Consider the following 18,756-nt stretch of genomic DNA (forward strand, 5'->3'; position numbering starts at 1 on the left):
TAGTCAAAGCTATGGTTTTTCCAGTAGTCATGTATGGATGTGAAATTTGGACTATAAAGAAAGCTGAGCACTGAAGATTTGATGCTTTTGAACTGTAGTGCTGGGAAAGACTCTTGAGAGTCCCTTGGAATGCAAGGAGATCCAACCAGTCCATCCTAAAGGAAATTAGTCCTATATATTCATTGAAAGGACTGATGATGAAGCTGAAACTCCAATACTTTGGCCACCTGATGCAAAGACCTGATTCATATGAAAAGATCCTGATGCTGGGAAAGATTGAAGGCAGGAGAAGAAGGGGATGACAGAGGATGACATGGTTGGATGCCATCACTGACTCGATGGACATGAGTTTGAGTAAACTCCGGGAGTTGGTAACGGGGATGCCTGGCGTGCTGCAGTCCATGGGGTCGCAAAGAGTCAGACACAACTGAGGGACTGAACTGAACTGAACTGTCTTGCTAGGGCTTCTCCTTTGCCCTTGGACATAGGGTATCTGTTTTGGGCAGGATCAGTATCAAAATCTGCAAGTGTTAAAATCCCTTATGTGAAATGGCAGAGTATATGTAGACTTTAAATCATCTCTAGACTACTCATAATATGTACCACAATGTAAATGCTACATAAATAGTCTCCAGGAACACAGTAAATTCAAGATTTACTTTTTTGGAACTTTCTGGAATATTTTTTTCAAGTGTTTTTCGATCCTCAGTTGAATCTGTGGATGAAAAACTGGATACAGATAGCTGACTATAATTTGACAGTCACAAAGTATCAAATGCCCACCCTTAGTTAAGCACTGAGAAGAATCATAAGTGAAACACATAAGCTTAATGTGAATACCCATATTTAAAATATAGCCGAAAAAAACATAAAGGCCAAAGTCTGTTGTTTACTCCCACATATGATACGGCTCTGGAAAGCAATGGAAATAATATGCACTTAATAAACGTCTGGGCCTCCCAGGTGGCGCTGGTGGTAAAGAAGCCACCTGCCAACGCAGGAGACATAAGAGACGTGGGTTTGATCCCTGAGTTGGGAAGATACCCTGGAGGAGGGCATGACAACCCACTCCAGTATACTTTCCTGGAGAATCCCTTGGACAGAGAAGCCTGGTGGGCTACAGTCCATGGGGTCACAAAGAGTCGGACACAACTTCGGCTTCCCTGGTGGCTCAGACAGTAAAGAGAGCACCTGCAATGCGGGAGACCTGGGTTCAATCCCTGGGTTGAGAAGATGCCCTGGAGAATGGAAAGGCTACCCACTTCAGTATTCTGGCCTGGAGAATGCCATGGACAGTATAGTCCATGGGGTGGCAAAGAGTCAGACATGGCTTAGTGACTTTCACTTTCAATAAATGTTATTTGGTTTGAATAACTGTCAATATGAAACTCATAAAACAGATTACAAATGAATCTTAATCCAATCAAACAGTCTTTCAAAAACATTAGTCTGTTAGGTTCTTAAGTATTATTCAGTGTTGAGTTGCCATCTAGAGACCACAGGAGGACTCAACGTTAGTCCTAAGTATAACAAACAGTGACTGATCTATAATGATTACCTGTTTTTCCCCAACAGAAGGACACGGAGAGATCTCAGAGTAGAAAGTCCACTAATTTCTTCAATCTGATTATCATATAGATCCAAGAATATTAGCCTCTGCAGATTGGAGATATTCTGGATCTGAGTTATAGAATTGTGCTGAAAGTTCAGGAGACGAAGGTGCTCTTCCCCATCAATAATAGGACACACGGTCAGCTTCTGCCTAGAAAACATGTTTAAAGTTAGTAAGGTTCTGATTCAGCAGTCTGCCTCTTCTCAAGAATATTAATAATAGTATCTTTGTGTGCCCATGCCATGAGAAGAAGAAAAACAGAACCACGTTTTGCCTTCATGAACCAAGCATTCTAGATCTAATTGTAAATCACTCATATAAAAACTGATATACTTTGGCAAGGGTAGATATTAAAATTAAGTCTAACGCTCATAGTATTAAAAAAAACTCCAGTATTAATTATTTCATATAAAGTTAACCATCAGAAAACACTCAGTGTAATTGCCTTCTGTGGGAAAGATTGAGATGATTCAAGGAACCATGTCACATAACCAGAGAAATGCGCTTGCCATTAACTGAGATAAACACTGCTCAGGCATTGCTAAGCTAGAAAGTTTGCTTAACGCCTTGCTGTTAGATATGTACTGCTGAGCTAAAGGTATGCACAGCAGAGGTTTCTCTGCAGAGAAGGTTTCTCTGCTGGTTATAACGCTAAGGGAAGGTTGAAATCCTTCATCCATCATTCTACTGCAGATACTTTTCTAGATTTAAAGACAGGGATTAAGTCCTAAACACATGTATTCATTCAAAATTTGTTAAGGGTTTATTTTGTACGGGGCTTTGTTTTAGGTGCTGGGGATACAGAACTGAACAAAACTCCCCATGTCTGTAGAGTTTACATTCTACTCGGAGGAGACAAACAATGAACGACAATAAATGTGCTAAGTTAAATACTTAATATGTGAGAGGGTGATACGTGCTGAGAAGAAAAAGCAGAGAAAGGTGCTGGAACTGTCAGGGTTGAAGGAGTTGCTGCTTTGGAGAGTCGGGGCAGGGAGGGCTATCCCTAGGTGGTGACATTGGAGGAAAGATCTGATGGAGGTAAGAAAGTGAGCCTACTGATACATGGTAAAATAGCATTCCAGGCAGAGGGAACAGCAAGTGCAAAACTCGTGAGGTTTAAGCACTCTTGGCATATTCAAGGAGCAGGTGTGCAGCAGCAGGGTGAGCGAAGGCCAGACCAGGAGCAGGTGAGGTCGATCAGGTAAAAGGGGACTCAACTGAAGAGTGCTGAGAAGCCCGGTGGAGGAGCATATTGTGAAGTTTTCTTCCTATCCTAAAACCCATTTTTATCGATGTCATATTTTAGAACCTCTATAGGACTCTTGGAGTGTAGTCAAGCTCCTTTACATTCCACAGATATAAAATTTCTCTTCATACTCCTGGAAGGATAAATTTAAAATTGGCAACAGTGATTATACCTAGGTAGGAGAACTAAACAGCTGAAAAACAAGGGGGAGGAAGAGAGACTTTTATACCTTTCAAATCTTGTACTATGTCTATATATTATCTAGTCAAAAAAATTAAATAAGTTGTCCTCACCTTTCTAGGGTCAACCTGTCTGAGTAAAGAATTTTCTCTTCAGAAGAACGTTGGAGAATGGGAAATGAAGGCATTGATGAGCTCACCAAATTAATATGATCACCTATTAAAAATAATATACAAATTACTTGAATAAGAAAAATCTTTCAGATTTTGAAACTAAAATCACCTTATATTTGGAGAACTTTGGCACCTACCAATATCCTTTCTAGAAAACACAGCTTCTGTAGCTATCTGTATTTGAAACTAAAGTTCAGCTTGTTCCTCCTCAGGTCTAAACTACGTGTTCTATACATATCAAATAATTTCTCCCTTGCCTTGTAGATTGGTTGAAAGTACAGGACTATGCTAGTGCTACATTTATCCCTTATAATCCTGACTCCTAATACTATATCTTAACTCTCTTGTAACTGAGATGATAGTTCCCTCATTACCAGATACATTTGGGCCAGCACTATGACAGCCCTGCCGGATTCTGGACTTTGAAGGTGTCTGAATGGAACAATCTCCAAATGCTGATAAGGAGCTCGTGGCAGTTTTCATCTCCAGCCCACATAGTTCTGTCACATTTGTTGTGGATGAGATGCAGGATGATTTATTATGAGGCGAAGGACTTATTACTCTTCCATCTCCTTCAAAATATCAAAAAATTTATCACAAAGCTACACAGTACATGACTTTAGAGAAATATAGAGAAAGTAGTTTTGGGTAGCAAATGTAAACCTCGAATCATCCTTTTTTCTTTGTATGTTCAGCTACTATTGGTAGAGAATACTGCAGAGACCAAAGTGGAGTCAATAAATCTTGTATATTTGCAGTTAGGTTTTTAGTTAGGGTCTGACAGGTATTTGACACCCCTATGAGATTTATAAGCTGATGGTCTGATGTTGACCCTTCTATTAAGTAGCTTTCAATCTAGTGGGCATATGAAAGTAATAAACTGTACAGAACAACATGCACAAAACACAGAATAAAAAAACAATACCTATTTATATATTCACACATAAATGTGTCTGGTTATTTTTCACTTAAAGAAGATCACAGATGGGTTTCAGTGGAGGTGGATATTAAGATATATTCTAAAGACCTAGAAGAATGTAGACTAGTTAATAAAAGAGGCTGAGAGGCTCCAGAAATGAAGTAAGACTTGAGAAATGGGTCAAAGGTACCAATTTGAACACCAGAAGAAACTATTTTCTTCTACCAAGAGAAAATTTCCTGAAAGCAGCAACCGATGTTGATGGAAGCAAAAAGCAATAAAATAGAACCTAAAGTGCCACAGAATTTTACTGCTTAAACTGACTGATAAGACAAAAAGATGAACCTAAATACAGGAAGCTATCATTCTTTGGGAGCCCATCTTAAAATCAAGTTCCACACATATCATAGTAAATAGCTGTAAAGCAATGGTATTGGCTAACTTCTCCAGGTGTGCGAGATATGTGCACCAAAGTGCACATACCTGGCTTATTGAACAAAATACTAGTGTTCACACCCCACTTTTCTGAATATCATGAAATATCAAGATAAATAACAATGATGTTCTAGAGTACAAGCATTCAGAACAAAGATCATGTTCATAAATGAACTGGTCTTGTGACAGGACCAGTTGCTAGCAAAATACCCAAGCAACGATAAGTCAGTAAACTGATTTGGAAATCAAAAACTGAATAGTTAAAAAAACAAAAACTAGAGTAAGGATCAACTGATTAAGGATTAACTGGTCAGCTAAAAATAATAAAGGAAAAACTCCAAACAATAAACAATCTTGATTTCCCTCGTTAGTGTCAGAGTTAGGTTTTTAAAATTACTTTGTTAAGGCTTCAAGCCAGTGCTCAATTTAGAAAGCACATTTAAATTTAATAAGACTTGGGATGTAGAGGCAATAATCAAGGAGTAAATTTCACTTACAGTCAGTGAATAAAGGAACTTCATCCGCCCTCTTGCCACCTCTTATTACACACAGAAGTCAAAATCACGATCTGCATGATGAGTTTACTATCATGATCAGTATGACATACATCTTACAATAAATAGCAGAATACAAGAATGATGAGATAGAAAGGCCTTAAAATACACAAACAAGACCCTCTAAACAACTGGGGACCAGAATGATCTGCAGTCAAAACATCCACAATAAACACCCACACACATATACATACAGTAGATGTATGTATCAAACACCCAAACATATATATATGTGGACTGTTGCATCCCGCCTTAAAGCAAAATTTTAATTGAAATATTTCCTGTTGTTGGTAATTTCATATATCACTATTTAATGTACCAAATAATAGCTTTTGTCTTCCTAATTAAATTTATAAGCTCCTGGAGAAATGGAGCTCATTTTATACTCTTTATATTCTTTTCAGAATCTAAATTCAGTAGGCAATCATTAACTGATTTTCCAATTTACTGAGAGTTAATCAGAAATCTGTTTTGTGAATGTTATTTCTGTTAAAAAAAAAACATCAGAAATATTTGCATTTTAGTATAAAAATTCTGAATGAATTCTTTCATAATTAGAATCCCAAAGTGTTTAAAGGCATAATGGTATATATTTGGTATAAGTCTTTACTACACCACACCCTAAATATATGATGGATGGAGGGATAGATGAGAAGGATGGGTGAGTGGATGGATAGAGAGAAAGATGGACAGAGAGATGGGCAGGGGGATGGACAGATGGTTGGCTGGATAGATGGATAATACAGTACATGTTCACATGCTTGTCCACTCAGCCTTGTCTTTAAGACTGTGTTGGCAATCAAAATCCTGATTTTGTATTTTTCATGATTCATCATGATCTTAAGAGTCAAGCACTACCTCTTCCTCTCTATATACATATTTTGGCATTTTTATTCAAGGGATTTAATCAATTAAGGTCTGGAAATGAGATTTTAGTGTATAGCAATCCCTGACTCTTACAAAATTTCAAGGATATAGGGCTTAACTCTTAACATTAATATAAAATGCCCAAAAGAAATCATATACCAAGTTTAAGACCAAGTAGCCTAACTAAAACAAAGAGTATGTTAACTTTGGGCTGAGAGTACCACTGGTTAATTTATGGGGTATGTTCAATTAATTTTGAAAAACATAAAAAATATGAAATGAAGTAAAATTAATTATAATAATTCACTTTCAAAATGCAGTTTATTAGATAGAGATTCCCTCATTTTTCCTGATAAACTGCTACTTAAAATTTTTCCAAAGTTTTGTGCCTTTGGAGGAAGAACAGTGAGTACAGAAGTCAAGAAAACAGCTACACACTGTGAGGCCTTCTTTGCAAAAACTGCCTGGAACTAGGAAGGAGGCACATTTGGAAACAATCAGGTACAAATTTTAGAGAGAATGATTTTGAATAACATATTTTAATGAAAAAAATCGGTTTATTTTTCCCTAAGGAATTAATTTGTATTTTACAGGTCATTATTTATGTATAAGACTTTATTCATCTTTCAGATTCACAAAATTCAGTGCTTCTATACTATTTCCTCATTAGCAAATATTTAGAAATGCTTAAACACTAAAATAAATTTATTCAGCCAGACATACACAAATCTGTCTACCAACTTCATCCTCTAACTCAAGAATACCTTGGGAAAAGTATTTAAGTTTGGCTCACGAGTCAGAAAACAAATTTAAGAGTTATTATCAAAAATGTAAAGGAAGTTCACAATGTAAACACAAGAAAATTCTACTTGAAAATTTTCAGGTTCACATCTATAGCTCTGAGCCTAATACAGTGTCTGGCACACAAAACATACTCAATAGATATGTACTGAACTGAACCAAAGAAGGGAAGACAGACGCTGTCTGCACTGTGGAACAGTGGTTAGGTTGATGTCATGTCCAGCAATTGACCAAGAGAAGAATTCAAGACATAGGAAACAGAAAAGTGATGTCAGATTAGCTGGGCCCAAGAGGAAAGTCTAAAAATTACAGAACAAAAAAAGAAGCTAATATTCAAAATTGCCACGTGTTCATGTAAGATGAACAAGCTAGAGAGGCCTATACCGATTATCCTTCTCATACAATAATTCCTAGATGAGGACAGTACTGTATGTAAGTATTCTGCAGTGCTTAACACTAGTACATTACAGAGAGCTAACAATTGTTGACAACTAAGATGGGAATACCAGACCACCTAACCTGCCTCTTGAGAAACCTATATGCAGGTCAGGAAGCAACAGTTAGAACTGGACATGGAACAACAGACTGGTTCCAAATAGGAAAAGGAGTACATCAAGGCTCTATATTGTCACCCTGCTTATTTAACTTCTATGCAGAGTACATCATGAGAAACGCTGGACTGGAAGAAACACAAGCTGGAGTCAAGATTGCCGGGAGAAATATCAATAACCTCAGATATGCAGATGACACCACCTTTATGGCACAAAGTGAAAAAGAACTAAAATGCCTCTTGATGAAAGTGAAAGAGGAGAGTAAAAAAGTTGGCTTAAAGCTCAAGATTCAGAAAACGAAGATCATGGCATCTGGTCCCATCACTTCATGGGAAATAGATGGGGAAACAGTGGAAACAGTGTCAGACTTTATTTTGGGGGGCTCCAAAATCACTGTAGATGGTGACTGCAGCCATGAAATTAAAACATGCTTACTCCTTGGAAGGAAAGTTGTGACCAACCAAGACAGCATACTAAAAAGCAGAGACATTACTTTGTGAACAAAGGTCCATCTAGTCAAGGCTATGGTTTTTCCAGTAGTCATGTATGGATGTGAGAGTTGGACTGTGAAGAAGGCTGAGCATTGAAGAATTGATGCTTTTGAACTGTGGTGTTGGAGAAGACTCTTGAGAGTCCCTTGGACTGCAAGGAGATCCAACCAGTCCATTCTGAAGGAGATCAGCCCTGGGATTTCTTTGGAAGGACAGATGCTAAAGCTGAAACTCCAATACTTTGGCCACCTCATGCGAAGAGTTGACTCATTGGAAAAGACTCTAATGCTTGGAGGGATTGGGGTCAGGAGAAGGGGACGACAGAGGATGAGCTGGCTGGATGGCATCGCCAACTCGATGGACATGAGTTTGAGTGAACTCTGGGAGTTGGTGATGGACAGGGAGGCCTGGCGTGCTGCAATTCATGGGGTTGCAAAGAGTCAGACACGACTGGGCGACTGAACTGAACTGAAGTAACAACTCAAAATTCTAAAGAAGATTTCTCCTTTAATTGAACAATACATTTCAGAAATATAACCAGATCATATGAGGCTATTTTTCAAAGGGTGATCCACAAACCACATCCATCAGAGTCTCTTGAGAAGTTATTAAAACACACTTTTCCAAATCCCACCCAAGACCTACAAAGTCACAATGGGGAAGGGGACGAGGGAAGCACTAAGAATCTGCATTCCTAATAAGATCTTGCATGATGCACACAAATGTCAAAGCCCTCTGATATAATTCTATAATTATATATGTTAGTGAGGGAAAGAGATAGCTTCTTTTCTACTCCCGACTTTCCATTCTTTCCAGTGTCCTTAATTACTAAATATGTGTTCCCATAGTCTTACCCTCACTAATTAGCTATTTTTCCTAGTTCTAAGACATTATTTGGTAGATTCTTTCTAATTCTCTTGTGTATAGCCCACTCCAAACTAAAATATGACAGTTTTTCCTATATTAGAAATAACCTATGTTGTGTACATAAAATCAATTCTGATTTAAACAAATGCCCAATGAATTTGGTAACCAATGAATAACGTCATCATTAATTGAACTCTATTTGGATCCAGAAATTCAATATTATTAAACAATATTACTTAAAGATGATAAATCATATCTGATCTCTATTCTCTGACAATACCTTGTCTACTTGAGTAGTTTCTTTCAAGGTCATGTTGTAAGAGTCGACCAGGGAATGATGGCGTTTCTCTATTTAGCTTGAATTCAACCTAAAAAACATTATTTAAGACACAACATTCAGAGAATGTTTTATAAATTCATTCATGCCTTTTTAGACTCTAGATTTAAGTGATATCATATGATATTTGTCCTTCTCTGTCTGACTTACTTCACTCAGTATGACAATGTCTGGGTCCATCCATGTTGCTGCAAATGCCATTATTTCATTCTTTTTTATAACCGAGTAATATTCCATTGTATATATGTACCACAGCTTCTTTGTCCTTCATTTAAGAATTCCTCCAGTAACATCTATTTTAAAACTTTTTAGGAAAAACCTGAATTGTGCCAGTTGAAGGTGTCCAACTTGGTCAAAGAAGAAAAATTTGTGTTGTGTCTTGAGACACAGTTGTGTGGGAGATGGGTAAGTATATCTGAGTGCCCAGGTGACATGAGGGTAAGAAAGCGTGTGTATCTCAAAAATCAACTCAAAAGTCAGAAATTAAGGAAATCTCAGGGAGAATATGGGCAAATTTTGGAGGGAAAAGAATGCTCAAGTCTTAATTTCTAAATCTCATTAGGCCTAAAAAACTTCCACTGCTAATCAATTTTTTCTGGAATGGTAGATATGGGACCCCAAATTATCACATTTTATCTAATATAAGATTCTATCAGTAGTAAAACATGCCATCATTTTACCCACTACTAAGAAAAAGTTTCCCAATTAAAATAATAATATGATCTGCCATCAGTTTCAAGAAGGATCCTGATTTAAGAAATGCTTAAATGTCAAAAAAGAAAAAAAAAGAAACCCATCTTACCTCTTGCAATTGATAAAATAAGATTCAGTTTGTAAAGGAGGTGAGGTTTTTTTTTGGTTTTGCTTTGATTTTTCTTAACTGATGTACAGTTGATTTATAATACTATAATAGTTTCAGATACACGATGTTGTGATTCAGTACTTTTATAGATTATACTCCATTAAAAGTTATTATGAAATAATGGTTATAATTCTCTGAGATATACAATATATCCTTCTTGCTTATCTATTTTATACATAATATTTTTTATCACTTAATCCTATACCCCTAATTTGCCCCTCCCCCTTCCCTCTCTTTGGTAACTACTAGTTGGATTTGGGTAGGCAAAAAATAAAAATTAGCTTCAAAGTAGAGACCAAAGTAAATATACTTAAATTTTCCAGTTTAGACTCTGCTCTTTAAATCATACTATTTGTGCAGAATAGAAAACAATTTATATTCAATCTAAATACAAATCTGCTTGAATCTTACTTTGCTTTTTTCAGGAAGCGATGATGTTTGAATAACCAGATGAAGCCCACAGTTCACCTACAATGTAAAAATTAAACCATAAAATATGCTCTTAACTTATACACACACACACACTCCTCCCCAAAACAGTACATAAAGATATAACAAAAAAAAAAATTAGAATGAAACAGAATGCTCTCTTTTTGTTTGTTTCTGGTAAATTATCATGTTCTGGATATTTGCTGAAAACAATAAAATTACAACTAATAATTAAAAGGTTTCACTGTGATTTACCTTCCAAAATGTCTGCAATTTAACCCTCTACTTAGCACTTCAGGCTTTCGTCACCTGCCATTTGAGGTCTAAGTAAATATCTCAGTGAGACAGGTAAAGGAGGTGGGGGTGCCTGTTAATATTTTCTTAATTAAAAAAAAAAGGAATTGACCAGTTAAAGGAATTTAAATGAAGCTTAGCCTTTCACAGCAGACCAGCTCCACCTTCTGGGAAGCGTAGATCCTGGACAAGACTTTGAATACCCATCACACAATGTTAAATACCCTCCAAGTGCCTTGGTCCAGTCCAGGAACCTCAAGCCTCGGTCAGACAATAGCTTGAGTAGACTGAGCGGTCCTGGTCTCAACAACACAGCTCATCACCTAGGACAAAGACGCCAGTCAGAAAGGACGGTACGAATGGAAATCAAGAGAAAGTAGGAAACCCAACCTACGTTGCTAGCAGCCCGGCCAGAAACAGAGCGGTATTTCCCGGGAATCATGGCAGGAGACAGTCCAAGAAGATCAGTTAGATCTGCCTTAGAAATGACGCTACAGCACAGATTGAGAGACCGAAAGGGGTCATCTCCTAGGCAACCCGCTCGGGAGTTACCATGGAAACTGCCATTTCCGGTCTGGTCCTCTCCCAAATCTACAGGTCAATGGACTCGTTAGAGCCTCTGGTTATATTTGAGGGGCCCAAAATATCAGCATTTCCTCGTTCTAGTTTCCCAGTTTCAGAAAAACAGAGCGTTAGGGTGGAGAGGAGAAGAAAACGAGGAAGAGGCCGGCCACCTCGGTAGCTATGACAACCACCACTTCCGGTCCGTTCCTCTTTACCTCCCACCTCAGCTGGGCCCGCGCGAAATTTGTATCCCTTTGCCTGCTCTCAGGGGAAGACTACTGGAAGGAGAACGACCTCCAAAAGCCGGGTACTCTCCAAGGTAGGGCCGCAGTTTGGCACTTTCTCGCGGCCAAAGAAGCAGCAGCCGACACGGAGTCGGCAGGTGAGGGCGCTGGGAGAGCGAGGCCGTGCTCAGGATGCAGGTCCCCAGCGCCGCAGCTCCCAGCCCCGAGGCTCCTGCCGTGCCCATCCGCTGCGGCGACACCACCAAGTCCGGGAAGTTGCTGTTTCGCTTCCCCAAAGGACGGGGCCGTGCGGCTGCTGTGGGACCGCTTCGTACGGGGCCGCCGGCCAGCTGGTACCGGGGCAGTGACAGCTCCGTCATCTGCTCCGAGCACTTCGCTCCCGCCTGTTTTGATGTCTCTTCGGTTATCCAGAAGAATCTGCACTTCTCCGAGCGCCTGAGACCCGTGGCGGGCGCCGCGTCCATCTTGCACCCGGTGTCCTCCCTGCTGAAACCTACGAGGAAAGAAGAGGGAGACTGAGCGGGCGACCCGGAAGGGAGGAAAGCCCCAGGCAGTCAGGCAGCCCCAGGCTACCCCAGGGCCAGCCTCCTGTACACTCCTCTGGCCCACGAAGAGGGCTTTCGGCTTCACAGATAAAGGGCCACCCAGAGAGGCCACCCGAGGGTCTTGCAAGAACCCCAATCTGTGGCTAGGCTCCTCCACTTAGTGTCTTGGGAAAATCACCTCACCACGAAGGTTTTTGTTAATTGGTGATCTCCAAGAGCCTATTTAGCATTAACACTCTGGAATTATAGTTTCTTCTACCTCCTGTTCTCCAAAACACACACGTACACTCTTTCCCTTCACGTTATAGAGAAGCCTTCACTCTCCGCTCCTGAATTTTTAAATACAAAGGATTTAATTTGAGTAAATCTCAAGAAATGAGGTACTTAAAACTTTCTGCATAGCATATCATTGCATGATAAGCTGCAAGAATGATCAATTATACCATCAAAATGGTGGGGGAATGGGAATGCAAGATGCTGATGAAGATAAGGCTTTGCTGATGGACATCCCTTCCCCCTCCTAAACTTCCTCTTGACTAGCTGCCTTTAAACTAAATCGTTCCAGTGAGTTGAATTCTCCTATCCTGCTCTTTTCTGCCTACTTTCTCGGTACTCATAAGATTGATTACACTTATTTTGCATCTGGTCACTACTGCCTTCTTCCCAACTTCCTAACTTCTCAGCCTTCTTTGGGTTAGTCAAACTTCAGCCCTATCACCATAACATAGATTAATTTATGACTCTTCATTGGATCTAAAAGGTGTTCAGTCTTAGAGTTAGGAAGAGTTCACCAAGAAGTCAGTGGACCTGTAACTGACATTCTGGTTGTGAATATACAGAGGTATTCTTGAATTTTAGAGCTGAAGAAAACCTAAGTGATCATATGGTCTAGATTCACAATTTATGCACAAGGAAGCCAATCCAAGGTTAATTTCCTCAGGAGCCTATAATCTTTTCTTTAGGTCCAATCACCAGACAGAAACTTTCTGCAATACCAACCTCCTTCCTACATGGGGTGGGTGCTTAAAACCCTTTAATGACGTCCAGCAATTATTAAGGTGGAGAATAAAATTATTAACAAAGTTCCTGCATGCTTTTTGCCCCTGCTTGCGACGGCAGTGCTGCTCCAATCCACGGTCTTTGTTGCTCACTGTGGACCAATCATGCTGATCTTTTCTGGTTTTGAACATACTATATACTCTTTCCTACCAAGCCTTTTCTGAATTATTTCATATAATGCCCTGGAATTATGCCCCTGCCATTCCCCATCATCACTGATTAAATCCTTTTACTTCAAAAATCTATTCAAACATCCTTCCCTTTTCATCTCCTTATTTTATATTCTCATTCTTCAAACACTTCAGTAGCACGTATACTTCAGTTGCACTCATCACAGTTGTCAGGAAATAATTATGTATTTTGCTTAATATTATGTCTGTCCTCATTAGAATGGAAGCTCTGTGACCGCAGGGCTCTTATCTGATTTGTTCATTATTAACAGTAACTGGAACAATATTTTGCAAATTTAAGGAATTCAGTAAATATTTGTGGAATGACTATATGACTATGAGAACAGTTTTCTTTAGTACAGTGGAATTTCAGTTCTCTGCCAGTTTCCCTACTCACCAAACTGTATAGCACTCAAGAAATCTATACCTTTTCCTTGAACCAATTATCCACCATCATTACCTAGCCAGTCTTTACCCAAGCCCATATTTATACATCTATCTATACCTCTGCTGCTGCTAAGTCGCTTCAGTCGTGTCCAACTCTTCGCGACCCCATGGACTGCAGCCCACCAGGCTCCTCTGTCCATGGGATTTTCCAGCCAAGAGTACTGGAGTGGGGTGCCATTGCCTTCTCCAACATCTATCTATAGATATATGTAAATATGTAGTAAAAGAGTTAAATATTAAACATGTGCCACACACACCTTTATACTGTTTTTCTCTTTTTCATAATTCTACCATCTTAATCAAAAACTGGGAGAAGAAAAGCCAGGCTAATAAAATAACCAAAAGTTTTATAATACAACAAAGGCTAACTATTAAGAAATCCAGAATAGATACCAACTCTGTTTTTCAATTAACAAGGATATCCAGCCAGCATTTCTAACAATACATATTACATTACTATATATGCTGAGTTATTAGGAGACTTTGTAGGTTTTAACAATAGTACTTTAAAAGCATAGCAATAAATAGACTTGATAGCAGTAAATATTTTTAGCCTTGATAGCAATAAATTTAGATTTGATAGCAGTACATTTTTAGCCAGATCTGGACCCCAATAGCATCTCTAAAAAACATTATCTGTGCCACCCACCTCTCACTCCTTCCACCACTCACTTTTTCTTTTCAGGACAAACTGACTAAACAGCAAATTTCCAGTCATTCTACAACATTTATTGAGGAGCTGTTGTAAACACGGGCTTCTCTGGTGGCTTGGTGGTAAAGAATCCACCTGCCAATGCAGGAGATACCAGTTTGATCCCTGGGTCGGGAAGATCCCCTGGAAAGGATATCCATTCCAGTGTTCTTGGGACTTCCTAGTGGCTCAGATGATAAAAGAATCTGCCTTCAATGAAGGAGACCTGGGTTCAGTCCCTGGTTTGGAAAGATCCTTGGAAAGGGCATGGCAACCCATTCCAGTCCAGTGTTCCTGCCTGGGAAATCCCAAGGACAGAGGAGCCTGTTGGGCTACAGTCCAAAAAGAGTCAAACACAACTTTGCAACTAAACAACAATTTTAAACACTGTTTTAGGTGCTTGGTGCTGTAGGTAGATAAACAGAAGTATGAATGTAGGCTATCTTCAGGGAGCTTGAGGAAAGATTAGGGACCCCCCCCAAGGAAGAAAAGGGGTTCTGATGAGCACCATACACTGGTAATTTGTTTCATATAGCTAGGATTATTGTCTCTCCTTAACTGTTAATTTTGCATTCTTATTTTTCTAACCCAACTGTATTCTTTAAACTTTAAATTCTGATACAGCAAAGTACAGCAAAGTGCTTAGATCATTAAATGACCAGAAGCTGAGCATGTGTAACCACTATGTAAATCAAAGAAATACAACATTACTAGCAACTCGAGCCCAAGCCTCAGTCCCTCAGCCCTCCTCAAAGCAACCAAGTTTGCTTTCTTTTGAACTTAATATAAGTAGATTCATATTGTTGGCATTTCTTGCATCTGGCTTTTCATTCAACATTATGTTTGTGAGATTTATCCATGTTGTTGCACATAATATAACAGTAATTTGTTTACATTGTTATATAGCAATCCATTGTTTATAAATATACCAATATTTTAAAAATCTCTTCTATTGTTGGACATTTAGATTGTTAACGTTTGAGAGCCATTTTAAGTAACACTGCTGTAAATATCCTTCTATGTGTCTTTTTCATATGATCTCCCTTAAGATTGACTAGTTTGATCTCCTTACTTTCCAAGACTTTCAGGAATCTTCTCCAGCACTACAGTTCGAAGGCATCAGTTGTTCGGCATTCTGCCTTCTTTATGGTCCAGCTTTCACAACCATACATGACCACTGGGAACATCATAGCCTTGACTATACAGACCTTTGTCAGCAGAGTAATGTTTCTAATTTTCAACACATTGTCCAGGTTTCTCATCGCTTTCCTGCCAAGAAGCAATCGTCTTCTGATTTCACAGCTGCAGTCACTGTCTGCAGCGATTTTGGAGCTCAAGAAGAGGAAATCTGTCACTACTTCCACTTTTCCCCTTCTATTTTCCGTGCAATAATGGGACCAGATACCATGATCTTAGTTTTTTGATATTTAGTCTTAAGCCAGCTCTTTTACTTCTCCTCCTTCACCCTTATCAAGAGGCTTTTCAGTTCCTCTTCACTTTCTACCGTTAGAGTGGTATCATCTCACATCTGAGGTTGTTGTTATTCTCCCACCTATCTCGATTCCAGCTTGTAACTCATCCAGCCTGGCATTTCTCATGATGGGCTCAGCAAATAGGTTAAACCAACAGGGTGACAGCAGACAGCCTTGTACCCCTTTCTCGATCTTGAACCAAGCATTTGTTCCATACAAGATTCTAACTGTTGCTTCTAGATCTGCATACAGGTTTCAGACTACTGGCATAATCAGAGTTTATGTCGTTTCACATTCTTCCTTACGTTTAGGTTGTCAGTCTTTCACACTGAGTCCTTTTGAGGGGTTTACTTTGCATTTTTCAATTCAAATGAAATTAAAGAACAACTTCTCAAATGTTAATTGAACATTTGGATAGCCTCTTGAGTGATAATGCCCATTTTTCTGTTGGATTATCTTTTTCTTATTGATTTAGAGTTCTTAATAAATTTTGTCCTCACATCCTCTTCTCCTCTTCACTCAATAGTGTTTTTTGTTGTACTGAGCTTTTTTCTTTTTTTGGTGTACTTAGTTCTTAATTTTAATGTAAGCCAAACCAGCAATCTTTTTTTCCTGAATACTTAATGCTTAAACCATGCTACTTTGCTTTTCTCCATAAACTTACTGTTTCATTTTTTTCCTCATAGAGAGATCCCTATTGACTTAGTGTCTTTTATGGAAAAGAGTAGCATTTCCTCATTGTCCTGCAGTGCCAACTCTGTCATAAATCAAGCTGTCATACACCCATTAGCCTGTCTCCACATTTTAAAATTCTGCTCCATTTACCTGTTTGCAAATCTTTACACCATTATCACAGAACTTTAATTACTATAGCTTATGTTAAGAATTAATATGCAGGACTTCCCCTGTGGTCCAGTGGCTAAGACTCCGTGCTCCCAATGCAGGCGGCCTAGGTTCAACCCCTGGTCAAGGGACTAGATTCCATATGCTGCAACCAAAGATTCCACATGCCGCAACTGAAAAACAAGATCTCACATGCCATCCCACAGGCCACAACTAAAGACCCAGCCTAGCCAAATAAATTAAAAAATAATAATAATGATTAATACTCATTTGGCATATTTTCCTGATGAATGCTTATTTTCAATAATGATTGTTTTTTATACCATTAGTTTAAATGTACTTTCTAAAATCCTTAATTCTTATAAGCCCTTAATCTAAATCAAAGTTGAGGTAATTGAGAAAGTAATGTTACTTTATATGAAGGTTACTACTGAAATTAAAAATCAAAGAACATGGAAAATAAAACATGTGGTCATTGTACAGCCAAAAGAAAATAATATCCAGATGATTAATTAATTCCTCTTATCTCGTTCATCTTCCTTATCCATTCATCTGTTGATGAGCCCTTAGGTTGCTTCCATATCTTAGCCATTGTAAATAATGCTGCTATGAACATTGAGCTGCACATTGAAAGATTTACAGTGTTTTTCTTTAATTTTTAAAGGCCTTACTTTTTAAAGAAAAGTTTTAGGTTCCCAGCACAATTGAGAAGAAGATAGGTTTCCCATTTACCCACTGCACCCACACATGCATAGCCTTCTCCATTATCAACATCCCCCACCAGAGTGGTACATTTGTTTCAGTTGATGAACCTACATTGATATATCATTATCGCCCAAAGTCCATCCTTAACATTACAGTTCACTCTCTCATCTTTCTACTTTTTCAATTTTTATTTACCATTCTTCTCTTTAACTTCTTGAGCATTAAATTAGACCATTGATTTTCAAGATTTTTGTAGCAAATGGCAGATGGAGCACCTGAGATTGACATGCTTATTTCCCAAAAGTAGAGTTCAGTAGAGTGGTATTATTCGAGGAAAAACTCTTGAAATGAAGATACATTAGAAATACCTCGTGAAATACTTGTTTAAATGGTGTTAAAACTGCAATCTGACTTAATCAAGCCTAATAAAAATTTTCTATAGCATTTTCTATAGCATAGCATTGACTGAATCCCACAAGTTTTAGATTTCAGATTATTTTTATTATTTAGTGGAAAACATCTTCTAATTTCCACTGTAATTTTACCATGGGTTTAGAAGTATATTAAACATTTCCAAAGTGCAGGCATTTAGTAGTTGTATTTTTGTTAAAGACTTCTAGGTCAATTATACTGTCACCAGAGAATATACAACATATGGATTTAATCTTTTGAAATGTATTGAAACTATACGAGGCCTAACACGGGTCAGTTTTTATGAATGTTCTGTGTACACTTGAGATGAACATGCATTCTGCAGTTGGGTATGTTTCTCCGTTTATGTCTATTAATCATGTTGTTTAAATTTTTTATCTCTGTGGAATTTTTGCCTACTTACAAGTTACTGAGAGAGGTATGTTAAAAATCTTCTACCTCAGTTTTTAATTTACCTATTTAGCCTTCTAACTCTAACAATTTTGTGTTACATATTTTGAAGCTGTGTTGTTATGTAGCACTAATAGAGCAATGCTAGCTTTCTGTAGGTTAATGTTGCCATAGTACATCTTTTTACACCCTTTTTATTTAAGTCTTTCTGTATCCTTAAGAGTTTAGGCATTACTGCGTCTTATGGTTGTCCTCTGGAAGAGAATATACCTTTTGTGTCCTCCCGAGCTTTTCTCTTTGTTTTCCAATTCTACTATGATGGGCATAGATACGGCTCCTTTGTTCTCATTTACTCATTTACATTTGGCTGTGCTGCGTCTTCACTGCTGCATGTGGACTTCCTCTAGGCGCAGTAACGGGGCTACTTTGTAGTTGTGGTGGGTGGGCTCCTCACTGTGTGGCCCCTCTTGCCGTGGAGCATGGGCTCTAGGGTGTTCGGGCTCAGTACCTGCTGCTCGCGGGCTGTAGATGCACAGGTTCAGTAGCTGTGGCGCAGGGTTTAGCTGCCCCAT

The 18,756-nt window shown here is 38.6% G+C and overlaps 1 protein-coding gene and 1 pseudogene across 4 annotated transcripts in view; one reads left to right on the top strand and one right to left on the bottom strand.

Moving 5' to 3' along the window:
- The window catches only part of LRRC49 (leucine rich repeat containing 49), a 157,043-nt gene extending 145,669 nt beyond the window's left edge, over nucleotides 1–11,374 (bottom strand). Inside the window, exons 1-7 of one of the 4 annotated variants that reach the window (XM_040227431.1) lie at nucleotides 11,016–11,148; nucleotides 10,846–10,944; nucleotides 10,310–10,366; nucleotides 8,980–9,067; nucleotides 3,589–3,786; nucleotides 3,155–3,257; nucleotides 1,559–1,762 (exon numbers count right to left, since the gene is read on the bottom strand). In XM_040227431.1, the coding sequence (XP_040083365.1) occupies nucleotides 1,559–1,762; nucleotides 3,155–3,257; nucleotides 3,589–3,697 (416 nt within the window). In that variant the 5' untranslated portion in view covers nucleotides 3,698–3,786; nucleotides 8,980–9,067; nucleotides 10,310–10,366; nucleotides 10,846–10,944; nucleotides 11,016–11,148. Of the gene's footprint in view, nucleotides 1–1,558; nucleotides 1,763–3,154; nucleotides 3,258–3,588; nucleotides 3,787–8,979; nucleotides 9,068–10,309; nucleotides 10,367–10,845; nucleotides 10,945–11,015 lie in introns of all 4 variants that reach the window. The other 3 variants (XM_040227428.1, XM_040227432.1, XM_040227430.1) reach the window with 3 other exon arrangements.
- A 227-nt stretch (nucleotides 11,375–11,601) lies between these two features.
- Nucleotides 11,602–12,800, top strand: LOC120853741 (annotated as a pseudogene).
- The last annotated feature ends 5,956 nt before the right edge of the window (nucleotides 12,801–18,756 follow it).

Source organism: Oryx dammah, unplaced genomic scaffold, assembly GCF_014754425.2.
Source record: "Oryx dammah isolate SB20612 unplaced genomic scaffold, SCBI_Odam_1.1 HiC_scaffold_26, whole genome shotgun sequence".
NCBI lineage: Eukaryota > Metazoa > Chordata > Mammalia > Artiodactyla > Bovidae > Oryx > Oryx dammah.